At 45.9% G+C, this 15,242-nt stretch overlaps 1 protein-coding gene across 2 annotated transcripts in view; it reads left to right on the top strand.

Moving 5' to 3' along the window:
- Positions 1-15,242, top strand: part of MYO1G (myosin IG) — a 377,606-nt gene that overhangs the window by 224,780 nt on the left and 137,584 nt on the right. The window contains exons 17-18 of one of the 2 annotated variants that reach the window (XM_029588199.1): positions 8,498-8,721; positions 10,554-10,698. In XM_029588199.1, coding sequence (XP_029444059.1) covers positions 8,498-8,721; positions 10,554-10,698 — 369 coding nt within the window. Of the gene's footprint in view, positions 1-8,497; positions 8,722-10,553; positions 10,716-15,242 lie in introns of both variants that reach the window. The other variant, XM_029588200.1, reaches the window with a different exon arrangement.

Raw genomic sequence — 15,242 nt, 5'->3', positions numbered from 1 at the left:
GAATTAATGTATGCAATATGTTTGCTTGGAGATATATTTCCTTGTTTCATTTGCAAAGAAGTTCTTTTTTAATTATTTTGTAGAACTGATAAAGAAAAATTAAAAAGAAAAAGAAAAATTGCTAGGGAAAGGTAGGTGACGGATGCAGGGGAAGAGGGGAAATAGCATGGGCAGACACCGGGGAAGGCAGGGGACAAATGGGGGAAATGGCAGGCCAGATACAGGGGGGGAAAGGCAGGGGTAGATGTTGGTGTAGACCCTGTCCCGAGCAGCTCTGGGGCAAATGGAGAATGACACAGACCACGCAGGGTCCCATGACCTCTCAGGGGGAAAAGGTTCTGTCTTTGCACACCTGCTCTAAGCACTCAAAAACAGCCTCTCCTCAAACTTGTGCCGTTGGTCAAACAAAAAAAGTCTTTACTGAAACTGTTGGCAGGATAAGCAAAGCCCAGAGTCAGGCACACCTTAAAACAATGCACCAGCACTGCAACACAAGTCCACAGTACAAAGAAATGTGAATCTCAGTCTCTTCTCCCACTCTTTCCCACACTTCTTCCCCAACACAGGTCAGCTCTTTGGGACAGGTACCCCTTGCACCATGGTCCCTCCCAATCCCTGTTGGGTAGCGGAATCTTTTCCCTTCAAGGTTCATTTTCTCTTCCTTCTTCTTTTGAGACTCTGGCCGATTTTTGTACCCTCAGGCTTTGACTCTGGTAGACATTTCGCAGGCAGGATGCCTCTCCTCTGGCATCTCCCAGTACAGGCATTTCCCCAGCTTCCAGAGACCCCCCTTCCTCCTCAGGACTCAGGATCTGATGCTCTTCAGGAATAGGGAGGAACTCCACTCCCCGTTGGGGAGGGGTGACGTAAGGGTATTAAAAAAAAAACAACCCTGCCCCCCCCACTGGTGGCGGGTGGGAGGGAGGGCATTCAGGAGAGGATTGCAAGCACTGGAGTCTTGGTGGATATTGGCGCTGTCTCAGGAGAGAAGTGATCCTACTTTTGAAGGAGGTGGCTAGGAGCCAGGGAATGGATGAGAGTTAAGGACTTCAGGAAAAGGGAGTTCCTGGGATTCCAGCGTGTGAGGTGAAGGAAGTGTGACCCCGACACTACTTCACACTGACATCACATGAAGAGAGGGTCTCCTCAGACCTCTGTCATTTGGAGGGCACTCAGACCAACTGAAGCCATCAAATGCATGTTTGTGAAAGGCAGGGCTAGCTTACTAGGGGGGAAAATGGTCACCCCCCTCTACTCTGGGAAGGGAAGCAGCGAGGAAGGAGATACTAGGGAAAGGGGAAAAGGCAAGGTGGCGTGGATAGGGCGAAAAATAGAGGGTTGGTGGAGAGATGAGGAAAGGGGCATTCACAGGGGTGAGGAATGAAGTGGTGATAGAGGACTAGGAGAAGGAGGTGAAGGAGAAGGGGGAACAGAAAAGGAATGGAAGTGTAGGAGAGACGAAAATGTAGTGGAGCGGTAAGTGAGGGAGCTGAAAGAAGTGAGAAAAGCTGAGGAGTGAGAAGAGAAGCTATGGCAACGAAGGGAAGAAATGGAAGCTGAGAAGAAAATAAAAGAGAGAAAAAGGACAGAGACAAAGCTCGGGTCCCTGGTGGCAGTGCTACAGAAGAAAGCAGACGGAGGTGGGGGGGGAGGGGAGGGCAAAAGGAGCACACGATGGGGACCCCCCCCCTTACTGCTGCACACTTGCAAAGTTATGTGCGCAACAATTTTGAACTCTCGGCCCCCACCCCCATCTATTTATTTATTTATTTTATTTATATTCTGCTTTTCAGCACTTCAGAGCAGATTGCATTCAGGTTCCGTATTTCCCTGTCCCTGAGAGCTCACAATCTAAAAATGTAAAGGGAGCCTGGAGGGGAGAGGGAGCGGCGCAACATGGAGGAACTCCCCCTCCCCCCACCTGTTTACTGCCAATATTTTATGCCCAACAGCTGTACACACCTGCACACGCCCAAAAATAATTTAATGGGAACCTCCATCCCTGAGATTCCTTCCTGTCCCCGTTCCAAGATCCGCTCTTCCTCCCCCCCCCCCCCTCCATATACACCTGAGATCGCCCTCCCTACACCGAGCGGTCCTCTTCTTCCGCCTCTTCCTTATCCACTTCCTTTTTTCCAAACACCAAATCATCGACATCGATTTACCCCACTCAAAACCCTTCACTAAAGAACTAATGAAATTATGTAAACACATAAGAGAGTTGGAAACACTCTATAAAATAAAATAAAATGTATGTTGAAGAAGAAAAACTGTGCAAATTTGTTTCAGAGGTGATGCAGAATTACCGTCGAATTTCAGAAACTTTGCTGCAGAATTCTCTTAACTCTGGTGCCTCAGGAAACTGAAAGCTGTGACTAGTGGGAGATCCTCAATGAGTCAGGGGAGCACACTCTGTACTGTGTCTTTATTTTCTACAGTGGAGAGTTCTCCTTAGAGGGGAATGCCAACTTGTCAGTTTTATTTCATCCTAAAAAAAATTAAGGTTTCTTCAATAAAAGTCAAGCCATAGGCTGTACAGCAAAGTTCACAGAAAGGCAGCACAAGTATGGCAGCAAATAAATCTCATTAACACAAAGAGTTCAAACCAGTATAGTTCATTATATCAATAATTTCCACTTACTACCATTGTAAGGCTGAGACAACAGATACAGCTTCCCTTAAATTAGATTCTCCTGTTGGTTATCTCCATGAACCTTCCAGAAACTAGGCCACAGGCTTAGGAGAAAATTAATACGTGTGATCTATCCACAGGAAAAGGCACCTAGGCTTGACCCAAGCTTAAACTCCCTATTGACCTTCAATAGTCTTGAAATCCCCATGGAAAAAACAATCAGTAACTCCCTTTAGCTGCATTGACTTATATACTCATGTATGGTCACAGGTCACATCATAATCTCTTAGGGGCATGTACGCCTTTCCTAACCCCTATTGCATAATACGATAGAGTTTAAGAATGGATAGAGTTTAAGGTGACACATTTTGGGACCAGGGTTCACCCACTGATGAACATGATGAGATGGAAAGTGTGAGAAGAAATCACAGAGAGCTGAGGAGTTTTCCCGACTTAGGATCATCAATAAGTACCACATGGATCCCATGCCGGAGAGATCAGAGCAAAGGTCATAGCCAGACGGCTAAAGTGGAGAGAAGCTGAGAATGGTGTTAACCTGAGGTAAAGGAATCCCAACCTACTGAGCAGCGTCCTGGAGCATAAGAGAGAATGAAAGAACAAGCTAAGGGGGTGACAAAGATGAGAATGTGGGGGGTGACAGGAAGTGACAAAGTCAGGAGGAAAGAGGTTAGGTAGGGAATAGGCTGAAGGCAGCTGAGATCCCAGAGAAGAAGAGGGAAAGGTGCGGTTTGGACCATGTGGCAAGGAGATGAAAGGTCCGTTAGCGGAAAGGTAGATGGAACCGAAAAGGCTCAGAAGAAGATAAAAAGGAAAAAGATGTGGTGGATCAATACCGGCCATGCAGCAGAGTCGAGCTTTCCCCGAGAGGAAGACAGCGGGATCCCATGCGAATCTCACAGGAGTAGGGAAGAAATGTTAAGGAAAAGCCACGGGATGAAAGTACAAAAGAGAATTTAGTTTGATCTTCAGAGGGAATTTGTTCACTGTTGCGATGGTCAGGCTGTGAGTCTCCTGCTTGGCTGAGGTGGTGGGTACAATGTTTGCGACTGTTCTCAGTGAAATGGAAGGTTGATATGAATGAATTGGGCACACGGGAGACATTATTTTTTCCACAGAAATGGCTTTTAGCAGTGGAGAAACACTTGAGAAGCAGGTTTGGTTTTTTTTTTTTTTATCCCCAGTCAGAGAGAGCTTTGAAGTGCCTGACTGAAACAGATGATGAATAAAGGAATCCGTGGATCATTAAAGAAGGCAAATCTTGAAACGACACAGTTGGTATCTGACTCACAAAGCACATCAGGGAGTTCGGTTCATTTTTAACCCAAGCGCCCCTCCCCCCATCCAAATTTAGAAGCCCAGCACCTTCCACATACTGCGAAGCCCTTTATAAGATGAAAGCTTTAGCGTTCTGCTTATAAGACCATTCTGCCCTCTTCCTTTTGTGGATTTATGTACTCCCAATTCTCTATGGAAAAAAAAAAAGGTGACGTTCAGATCCCTGCGGTTTATGAGAATAAAAAGCCTGTAAAAGTAGATTAAAATTAACAGATGCCAGGCAGAGATGACTTCTCTCAAAAAAGAAATGGCTTCACGTATCAAAATGAAGGAGAATCAGCTTCAAGAGTAAAGATCCAGCCCTGCGGCGGGCATGTGGTGTATTTTGCTTAGTGGGCACATCATTTTTGGGATAGACTGCTTAATAGGTGGTGGGGACTGGAGGAGGGGGGGTCACGAAGAAGAAGGACACTTTGCTGTGAAGCAGTTTCCCTACATGCTTTTCAACGGGACCTTCGGCGCTGTCACCTTGTGCAAGGCAGAACCTTGAATTCTATGACTGCACATGGTCTGCAGCGTCCAGGTCATGACCACTCAGCACGCTAAGCATCGTCGTTCCACCTTAAGACACTGAGCCGTGAAAATGCAGTTGTCCACTTTTCTCTCTCTCTCTCTTTCTTTTTTTTTGTAACTTATTTCTTGCCCGTACAGCCAAGGCGCTCAAGGTGAGGCGCAATATAATAATAAAATATACTACAGCGCACGAAGTTCCCCCACCAAAACAACAATAATGCAACATTAAACCATAAAACACACTGCTCATGACATCATCGGATAAAAATCCGGCCATTTCTGATGTCAATAAAGCAGAGATAATGGACCGAGGATACGAATAATCCCTTTGCTGTGAAGACAGAAAGGTGATTCTGTTTCAGAAGCTAGGCAGATGTGGGCTGAGAGTCATGGAGTATATAGATCCATTGAGCCCAATATCTCATTTTCAGAAAGCAATTTTCTGTTGGACAGAGATTAAACTTTGTTCAATTATTTAACCGGGATACTTGTGATCCTGACAGAGGACAGGGTGGTCTCATAGAATATATCTTTTTTTTTTTTTCTGTTTGTTAAATTTATAACATTGATTACAATGAAATATTCAGGTATTTAAAGGAATTAAATCAAAAGGAAAAAGCAAAAACCTTTTTACACATATATAATAATCTAGTCCACATCTAGAGGGGGGAAGAGAGCAATCATGTAAAGTAGTATCCTAATTTCTTTTGCAACCTATTACACTCTTCAACGTAACACTACAGTTTTATCCCTTATAAATTGCTCTAAATATAACGGCTCATGAAACACAAATTTATTATTACGATATGTAATCAGACATTTACAGGGATATTTAAGGTAAAAACTGGCTCCTAGTTTCAGAACCCTATGGGGCGGATTTTCAGAGCCCTGCTCGCGTAAATCCGCCCAAAACCGGTGGATTTACACGAGCAGGGCCCTGCGCGCCGGGAAGCCTATTTTACATAGGCCTCCCGGCGCGCGCAGAGCCCCGGGACTCACGTAAGTCCCGGGGTTCTCCGAGGGGGGCGTGTCGGGGGCGGGCGTCGCGGCGTTTCGGGGGCGTGTCGGCAGCGTTTTGGGGGCGGGTACGGGGGCGTGGCTACGGCCCGGGGCGGTCCGGGGGCGTGGCCGCGCCCTCCGTACCCGCCCCCAGGTCGCGGCCCGGCGCGCAGGAGGCCCGCTGGCGCGCGGGGATTTACGCCTCCCAGAGGGAGGCGTAAATCCCCCGACAAAGGTAAGGGGGGGGGTTAGGTAGGGGAAGGGAGGGGAAGGTGAGGGGAGGGCAAAGGAAAGTTCCCTCCAAGGCCGCTCCGATTTCGGAGCGGCCTTGGAGGGATCGGGGGTAGGCTGCACGGCTCGGCGCGCGCCGGCTATACAAAATCCATAGCCTTGCGCGCGCCGATCCAGGTTTTTAGCAGATACGCGCGGCTCCGCGTGTATCTACTAAAATCCAGCGTACTTTTGTTTGCGCCTGGAGCGCAAACAAAAGTAGGCTATTTGCGCGCCTTTTAAAATCCGCCCCTTTGCTTATATTCCAAAAAGAGTTTCCTCCATGCCTGCGTTGCTCGTGAAATATCTGGGAAAATCTGTATTCTCTGACCGCAAAAGATCAGATGTTTATTTTGGAAATATCTACAGAATACTAAGTCTTTATCACATTTCAGTGAAAAGGAGACTATCAAAGTGGCTCTGGTTCATAGAATATATCTAAACTAAATGTCCCAATATATTGTATGAGTTCTGGCTTTCACCCAAGATATTTCTAGATTAAAGGCATTGGGCTTGCCCTAAGGAGACTTCAGAGTGTGAAAAATAACGCACATTATGAGAACTCAGATCAGAACTCTCCATTTAATCTCATTATGGATGGAGGCAGAATAGCAAAATAGGTTAAGGACAAACTTGGCATAATATTGTGTGTCCTGGCCACTGCATGATGAGTCACCAGTTACTTCTATCAGCAGTCATTGTGCGCCCTGGGAACAAGGACTTCTGTGCACCTGAGCAGAGACTCAACTGTGCAGAATTTCACCTTTTAGATGTCAATTACCTTGTGCCACTACTGTATTTTGCTTGAAAAAAAACAAACTGTAGTACCAAATGAAGAAAATGGAAGCATACTTCCTGTCTGTGAGTAAATGTGTCGCAGCCTAAACTAGAACCAGCAACCTTGTGGTCTAAAAGATGACAGCTGTACCAATAAGCCTAAAGGAATCTCTTACTCTAGGTCAGAGGTTCCCCGCCAGTGCGCCACGGTGGAACCTCAGGTGTGCTGGGAAATTTATCCCCGCCAGTGCGCCACAGTGGAACCTCAGGTGTGCTGGGAAATTTATCCCCGCCAGTGCGCCACGGTGGAACCTCAGGTGTGCTGTGAAATTTATCCCCGCCAGTGCGCCACGGTGGAACCTCAGGTGTGCTTGGAAATTTATCCCCGCCAGTGCGCCACGGTGGAACCTCAGGTGTGCTTGGAAATTTATCCCGCCAGTGCGCCACGGTGGAACCTCAGGTGTGCTGTGAAATTTATCCCCGCCAGTGCGCCACGGTGGAACCTCAGGTGTGCTTGGAAATTTATCCCCGCCAGTGCGCCACGGTGGAACCTCAGGTGTGCTTGGAAATTTATCCCCGCCAGTGCGCCACGGTGGAACCTCAGGTGTGCTGGGAAATTTATCCCCGCCAGTGCGCCACGGTGGAACCTCAGGTGTGCTGGGAAACTTATCCCCGCCAGTGCGCCACGGGGGAACCTCAGGTGTGCTGGGAAATTTATCCCCGCCAGTGCGCCACGGTGGAACCTCAGGTGTGCTGGGAAATTTATCCCCCCCAGTGCGCCACGGTGGAACCTCAGGTGTGCTGGGAAACTTATCCCCGCCAGTGCGCCACGGTGGAACCTCAGGTGTGCTGGGAAATTTATCCCCGCCAGTGCGCCACGATGGAACCTCAGGTGTGCTGGGAAATTTATCCCCGCCAGTGCGCCACGGTGGAATCTCAGGTGTGCTGGGAAATTTATCCCCCCCAGTGCGCCATGGTGGAACTTCAGGTGTGCTGGGAAATTTATCCCCCCCAGTGCGCCACAGTGGAACCTCAGGTGTGCTGGGAAATTTATCCCCCCCAATGTGCCACGGTGGAACCTCAGGTGTGCTGGGAAATTTATCCCCACCAGTGTGCCATAGTGGAACCTCAGGTGTGCTGGGAAATTTGCAGGCCATCAGCAGAGAGTAGAGGAGCGTGGGCCATAGTTGATTATTCCAGGGATAATGGGAGAGGGAAGGCAATTATGCCACGGAGAGAGGTGGGAGGGAAGGTAACGGTTTATCGTGACGAAAAGAATCCAGTGTCGGGTAACCTGTAGACATTTTCATTCTCCTCCTTCTTGGGGGTGGAACACTATAGTTAGGTTTAGTGTGTAAGGTAGGATGAGTAAGAGTAAACTCATGGAGAGAATGTCCCTAGGGCCTAAAGGGATAACCCTCCAAAAAAGGGGACAAGAAATAAAGAAAGCGACATTAAAACCCAAAGGGCTGAATACGCTGCAATATTAAGGGACAAGTTTTAAGACACAAATGGAGAGGGAGAATAAACATAAATAATCCTAGGACCACTCAGTCACTGGGTACCCTGGTCATTAAAGAGCAGTTCCTGAAAGGCTGCAGAGCTTCTCACCGGTGTCGTACTGTAAATTGGTCAGTGTGCAGCAACTGGCAGAATGAGCTTTTCCCTCCTCCCATTATCCAGGATCTGCAACCTTGAATCAATACATCTCCATAGCAAAAGATGGACTCGTGTTTTTTATGGTCGATGCCTATTCCATGAGCTTGAAGAGCTTCTGAATATCTGCTTGGTAGACTCTGCCTATTCATTACTTAAAGCATGAAGAGACTGGCACCATAGGCTAGTAACTATAGTGGGGCATTTTCCACCAGTGGTTCAGTCGCCCCCTGTCTGTATTTGTGGATTTATTTTTCTTACTGCCGTTCTTTAACTCTTACTCACTCTCTTCAGGTGTGGAGGGGGACCTTAGCACGGAAACGCTGCCGGTACCTGCGAGCCACTTATACCATCATGAGCTACTACAAGCGCCACAAGGTGAAGTCCTATCTTCTGGAGCTGGTGCACTGCTTCCAGCATGTGCGAAGTATGACGGACTACGGCAAGAGCGTGGAGTGGCCAACTCCTCCGGCAGTACTGATGCAGTTCCAGGACATCAGCAAGCTCCTGTTCAGAAGGTACAGGGCCTATGAAAGGGAAGGTTAGAATCCCTCTTTTGACCAATCTCCAAAGAATGGTTGTCCACCTTTGAGACTCACTCACAAACAAAGATAAGGACCCTTAGGCCCATGTAGTAATTTCCCTTACAGTTCCATCGACCCGGTTGATTGCTGGCTTTCCAGCTTGGTGCTTAAATTCTTAATTTCATTTTTTAAACTCTGATACTGTTTTTGCCTCTTCCATTCATTGTATCCCCCATTCTTTGCATGACAAAGTATTTTCTAGTATTACTCCTCAGACTTCCCCCTTTTGATCATCTTGTTCTAGGACTTCTGATCCACTAAAAAATTGTTGGCTTCTTGTGTATGATTTATACCTCGTGAGGTATTTGACTATCTCCAACATATCCCCCTCTCTCTTCACTAGAGCTAGTGAACGGCAGACATGCCAGGGGGCTCCATATGCTTAGATGCCCCCTGCCTATCAGCTTGGCTAATTCTTCCTTTTTCATGGAGACGTACGTGCAAGATAACATTAATATTCTTGCTGGCTTACTTGCTGGGTGGACCCTCAAATTATCTTCCTTTATTGGCCAAGTTGTCCTTACTGCAGCTAGGTTGCAGGATTCCCTTTTCAGCATCACTTAGTTTCTTGTTTCCCAGCGCAAGTGCCAAAAACGAGAAATGAGATCAACAGAGTCTTATTAACGGAGTCTTAGTAGCGAAATTTCTATAGTTAGCAATTCCAAACACAAAATGTAATTATATTTTAATCTCTTATTTTTATTTCTTTAGACATTTGTTCTTTCCTCAACATAATAATTATTAGAGCCTGATGAGCCCCTGGGTGAATTAGCTAAATTACCGACAAAAACCTAATGGTTACAGTAAACCCAGTAATTTGCAAGTCTCCATTCAGCCCAGTCCTCTGGGACTGCTTGGCCAATCAGATTTTCAGGAAGCCCCACAGCAAAGATGCCTGAGATTTGTTTGCATACAGTGGAAGCAGCGCATGCAGATTTATCTCATGCATATTCATTGTGGATATCCTGAACACTAGGCTGGTGGGGAGGTCCCCAAATACCAGGTTGGGAACCACTGGTCTGTATTACCATGTTGAGGGCTATATTTTGTTGTACAAGCTACCTGCCAGTGGAATGAGTCCTTTTCTGAGTTACAGAGAGAATCCAAATGGATCACAAGAAAGATTTGTAAGACTCTGTAGGAGGAGATGGTTGGTCATTAGCAGTCCATTTCTACTGAGCACGAAGGATTTTTTATTTTTCAAAAGAAACAACATTGGAGAAAATCCTTAATAAATGTGCTCCTCTGCGGGTAAGAACCACCAAAAATGCCATTAGTGGACAGCAGCGTTGGACTGGACCATTTTCCCAATAGGGCAATGCCCAAGAGCCCAGGGCACTCTCCCCTAGCCTCAGATAGGTGGTTAGGGGCCAATGACGGACCATCCCCGGTGGCCCAGGATCACTGTCAGTCCATCCCTGATAGAGAGTACCATTTGGGATACTACAGTATAAATTAACTTACTTTGTACCTCTAATAAATGAGAAAGTATTATTTTAGTGTCTGTAAGATGTGCTTCTCATGAAGGGCTGTCCAACTTATTACCGCAACGTACAATATGTATGTGATAATACCATTCACTGGATTCCCTTCAAAAAGTATTTTTCCAAGATGTATGAATTATTCATTGTTATCTCTTTTCAGTATATTCCCTTTTTGTTTTTGGTTGTGTGTGCACGTCTGGCTGTAAAAGTGATGGTGGCCTTGCTTCATGAGGCAGGTCTCCGAAAGTCACCTTTTTGTGTTTCACCCCTTTCTTCTTGTAGATGGAGAGCCAGGCAGATCGTGAAGAACATCCCTCCATCTGACATGGCACAGATCAAGGCTAAGGTGGCTGCCATGGAAGTGCTGCAAGGACTCCGGAATGACGTGGGATACCAGCGTGCCTGGGAGCGGGACTATCTGTCATTAGTGAGCATTACATCTGGGTAAAGTCATTCCTTTGACATGGTCGTCTGGGGAGAGGGATTGGGTACCAAGAATTCCTGTTACAAGGAAGATTGTCTTTGCCTTGGAATACTGAACCATTCCTCAGCCTCTCGCCCTTGGAATGCCTCCAGTTCCTTTCAGTGGCCACCACTCGTGGGGTTTCTCCTCAAGGAGGTGATGTGTTTGGGCCAGGGGGGCAGGGTGAATAATAGTCCACTGCAGGGAGGTTGGTACACAAAGGCAGTAAAAGGGCCCAGCTTTCGTAGAAGCTTTCTTCTAGTTCTAGACCAACAAGGGGTCCTGAACCACATGCAAAAGCCATTCTAGAGATGGAGAAATTTAACTAAAGCTTCTCTGAATGCCAAAGATTGAATTAATTTGCCTCAGCGAAACCTGGGAAGGGTGGCTAATAGTCACGTAGTAAATGATGGCAGATAAGGACAAAAAAGGCCCATCTAGTCTGCCCAGTAGGGATTTTATTTCAACACAAGATTGATAGATCTAGGTCTTGTTTTTCTTTAACTTTTTATTTAACTTAACAGACAACACACTTTCGTGGCAATTTATACATCCATAAGATATATCTTGACAGAATACACAGGCTCTTGGATATTTACATGTTAAAATATCTTATAAATAGAAGTACATAACCCCACATCATAGTGTAAAACCTTCAGGCAACTTAATGATTAGCGAATATATTTTTCAGAGCATTTCCTCAGTTAATGAGGGTGTTACTATTTATGCTGGGCCTGTACTTTTCCCATGTTTTGTTCTATGCATCGAGATCTCCTTTGAGAGTATAGGTAACTTCTTTTGCTATCAATGCTATTTCAAACAGCTGCTGTCTCCATTGTATAAGGCCAGGGTTCTCGTTCCATAATAAGTCCATGGTATGTCTGGTGGTATGAATGAAATGAGTAATAAAGCTTCTTATTTCTTGGAGAAATATCAACAACCTTCCAGCAGCTCAGTAGGCAGAGAGTTGCTGTTAAAGAAATGCTGCAATCAAAAATTTCTTTTAATCTCCAATTTAACTTCACCCCAAAATCAATGAATGTTGGGGCAGGGACCACCTCATAACAATATGTGACCTGGAGAGTCCACATGCCCGCTGACAAAGGGGTGAAGCTGTGCAGGAAACCTTTGCAAAATACAACGGGTATCTGACTGGTCGATGAAGGAATCATGCCATCACTTCTACCTGCCCGCAAGAGATGGAGACGAATGTGCAGTCTGCCGTATTACGTCCCAGATCTATGACTTGTTTTTAGCAACCTCACAGCCAAGCTGAAACAAGTTGAGACTATAATGTTGGATGTGAACGCGCAAACTGCTGAGTTGCCAGCTGATCCCCTTTAGAGGGCAGGAATGGAGATCAGAATCTTGTTTGAAGAGGAGTTTCTAGAACAATCTCCACTGCGCTGCCTTGGAGAGCAGAGTTGAGGATGAAACTTTCTTTGTTGCAGCAGAGCAACCTTCTTTACAACAAACGTTGGGAGGCCAAGAGTTCGAGTCATCCTGTTGCTGAGGCAGACACCTGTGGCCTGCTTATCTCAATCCTGAAACTAAACAGGCTTTGTTCTCAAAATATATATTTTTGACTGTGTGCCTCTCTCCCCTCTTCTCAGTTCCAGAATCAGATTGACCTCCAATTATTTAGATAGTCTCTCCCCAAATGGCCATGTAAAATCTTCTCTAAATTTTCACTATAACAATAAAACCTGTGCCACCAGCCCTAACTGTGCCACCAACCTGAAGCTTCCAAAAAGGAATAAGGTGTCAGATGTTTATGATAGGATTGCATGAATGCCTGAAAACCAGCTCAGGGAAGCCTCCTTAGATTCATAGAACATAATCCCAGCTAGTGACCTCAAGGCCCATCTAGCCTGCTCACGTTCCTTCCCTGTTGCAGTACCATAGACCCCCATCCGCTCTCTGACTTATCTCCCTTCCCTACATCTAAGGATCATTTACGCTTATCCCAAATTCTAGTGCTGTTTCTGTCTCCTCCATCTCCACTGGGAGGCTGTTTCATATAGCCACTGCCTTTATTTTATTTGGTAGCTGCCTGCCTAATGTGCCGACCACGGATCGAATAAGGACCTGTGAGACAGCGCAGATTGCAAGTACAAAAGGGACAGACTGGGAGGAGCAAATGGTCCTTTCCTGCTGACATTTTCTATGTCACTCCTGAGTCTACCCTCTTTCAGCCTCTTAGGATGCCCCCTCCTTCTCCCGCTTCTTTTCTGTTGAGACATGCTTGCTTCTAGTGTATTATTCCTACCGTTTAACTGTCTATGGCGTACTCCCCGTCTTCCTTCTCTCTCTTCTGCCTGCATATTTAGGTCCTCAAGTCTCACCTCACAAGGCTTGTTCTGCAGAATCAGATTTTCTCTACACTCGACTAAATCCTTTCGGAGGTACGGCCTCCAGCAGTGGACACAGTATGCCAGATGAGGTCTCGCCAGTAACTTGTACAGGTGAATGATCATTTCCTTTTTCTATTGGCGATGCTTCATCCTATACACTCTAGTATGCCTCTGATGCCTGCTACTGATAGAGGAATGCTGGGGTGCGTAGTGAGAGGCTTAACCAGCTTGAAAAAGGAGGTGTTAATGCCTCTCTGTACATGTTATTAATGAGACCTCATCGAGAGCACTATGCCCAACATCAGCCTGAATGCTGGCCTGGAGAAAGCTGCCAGATGCACAGAGCACAGCTGGCTCCATGGGACAGGCTCATCCAGGCCTGGTTTTCTTCCTCCCCCCCTTCCCACTCCCTCCTGATGCATGCGTGAACTTGTAGTCCTGTGGAACTTAGGGAAATCAGAACTACAAGTCCCTGCATGCAACAGGGCAAAACCAGGACTGGTTCGTGCTATCCTGTGGAGCCATTCGGTGACCAGCCAGTATGGGTTTCCCCTCTAGGGAACTTAGGAGTATCCCAGGACTGTTCTAGGAGGGAAGGGATAAGCAGTAATACATAAAACCACAGCTGCGGGTCGAGATCCTCTGATGCGGATAATCATCGTCGGGGGAGGGGGGAGGAGGGAGTCTGGTGAAGAAAGCCAGGAATAAAGCTCTGACTTTGGCATTTAAGTGCCATCCTTTCAATAAAGGCTTGTTGATTTTCTGGCTCAGAGGCCAGAGCTGGAGCAGGTGGTCTCGCCCTTCCCCCTCCCCAAGCCTTTGGATGGGAATCTTGTCTGGCTTCTCAGTTCCTGGGCTGTCAGCTCTCAAACAAGTCACAGCTTATCCCCCCCCTGAGAGGTCTCTCTATCTCTCCTGAACAATCCGCCTTTCATCCTGCTCCTTTGTGTACAGGCATCTGCAAGTGTGTACATCGGTGGGTGCAGCCGTGCGTGCATGTACGCCCGTGTCTGCATGAGAATGTCTGTGTATTCTACAGGTCCACCGAAGGTTCAGTCCTATTTATTACCTTTCTTCTTCGATCCAGTTCATGCTCTGCCGAGAAAGGGCGAGGAAACACACTTTTGCTTTTCATTCCTCACTGACAGCTCTCTGAAGTAGAAATTACCTATTTAGTTTTATTATTGTTAGAAGAAAGAAATTTATTTTGGGCCCTGCAAAAATGTTGCTATTTGGGATAAAATTAATTTAGAATACCAAACACTTTCTCATGATCTCCTTTACCTATGACGGCTGTGAGAGTTTCTTAAGAACATAAGAACATGCCATACTGGGTCAGACCAAGGGTCCATCAAGCCCAGCATCCTGTTTCCAACAGTGGCCAATCCAGGCCATAAGAACCTGGCAAGTACCCAAACACTAAGTACATCCCATGCTACTGATGCCTGTAATAGCAGTGACTAATCTCTAAGTCATCTTGATTAATAGCAGTTAATGGATTTCTCCTCCATGAACTTATCTAAACCTTTTTTAAACACAGCTACACTAACTGCATTAACCACATCCTCTGGCAACAAATGCCAGAGCTTAATTGAGTTGAGTTAAAAAGAATTTTCTCCGATTAGTTTTAAATGTGCTGATTACAAACTTCATGGAACGCCCCCTAGTCCTTCTATTATCCGAAAGAGTAAATAACCATTTCACATTTACCTGTTCTAGACCTCTCATGATTTTAAAGACCTCTATCATATCCTGCCTCAGCCGCCTCTTCTCCAAGCTGAAAAGCCCTAAGCAGAAATATGTATGAATGATGTTTATATTTGATAATTGTTATTGTCTTTATTTTGCTGCTTTTTATGTTTTTCTGGTGTATTTCATGCTTGCATATTTTTTTATTTTTGTTCACTTTTTGGGCAGCTATTGTTGGAGAAGTAGTACAGAAATGATATAAATAAATAAAAATGAGACAAGTATCCATCAGAAGTACAGTCTGCATGGGCTGCTGAGATAGCTGTCCACGTGAAGTAGGATATGCCCAATCATGGAAGCAAAAATATAAAAAATCCAGTATATTATATGTAAAATTTTATTCTAATAGGTTTCTAAAGTTTTATTTGTTTGATGAAAGTTTCTGTTTTGGCAATACAGCGGACT

Source organism: Rhinatrema bivittatum, chromosome 2 (assembly GCF_901001135.1).
Source record: "Rhinatrema bivittatum chromosome 2, aRhiBiv1.1, whole genome shotgun sequence".
NCBI classification, from domain to species: Eukaryota; Metazoa; Chordata; class Amphibia; order Gymnophiona; family Rhinatrematidae; genus Rhinatrema; species Rhinatrema bivittatum.
This window is presented reverse-complemented; position numbering and strand designations above follow the sequence as displayed.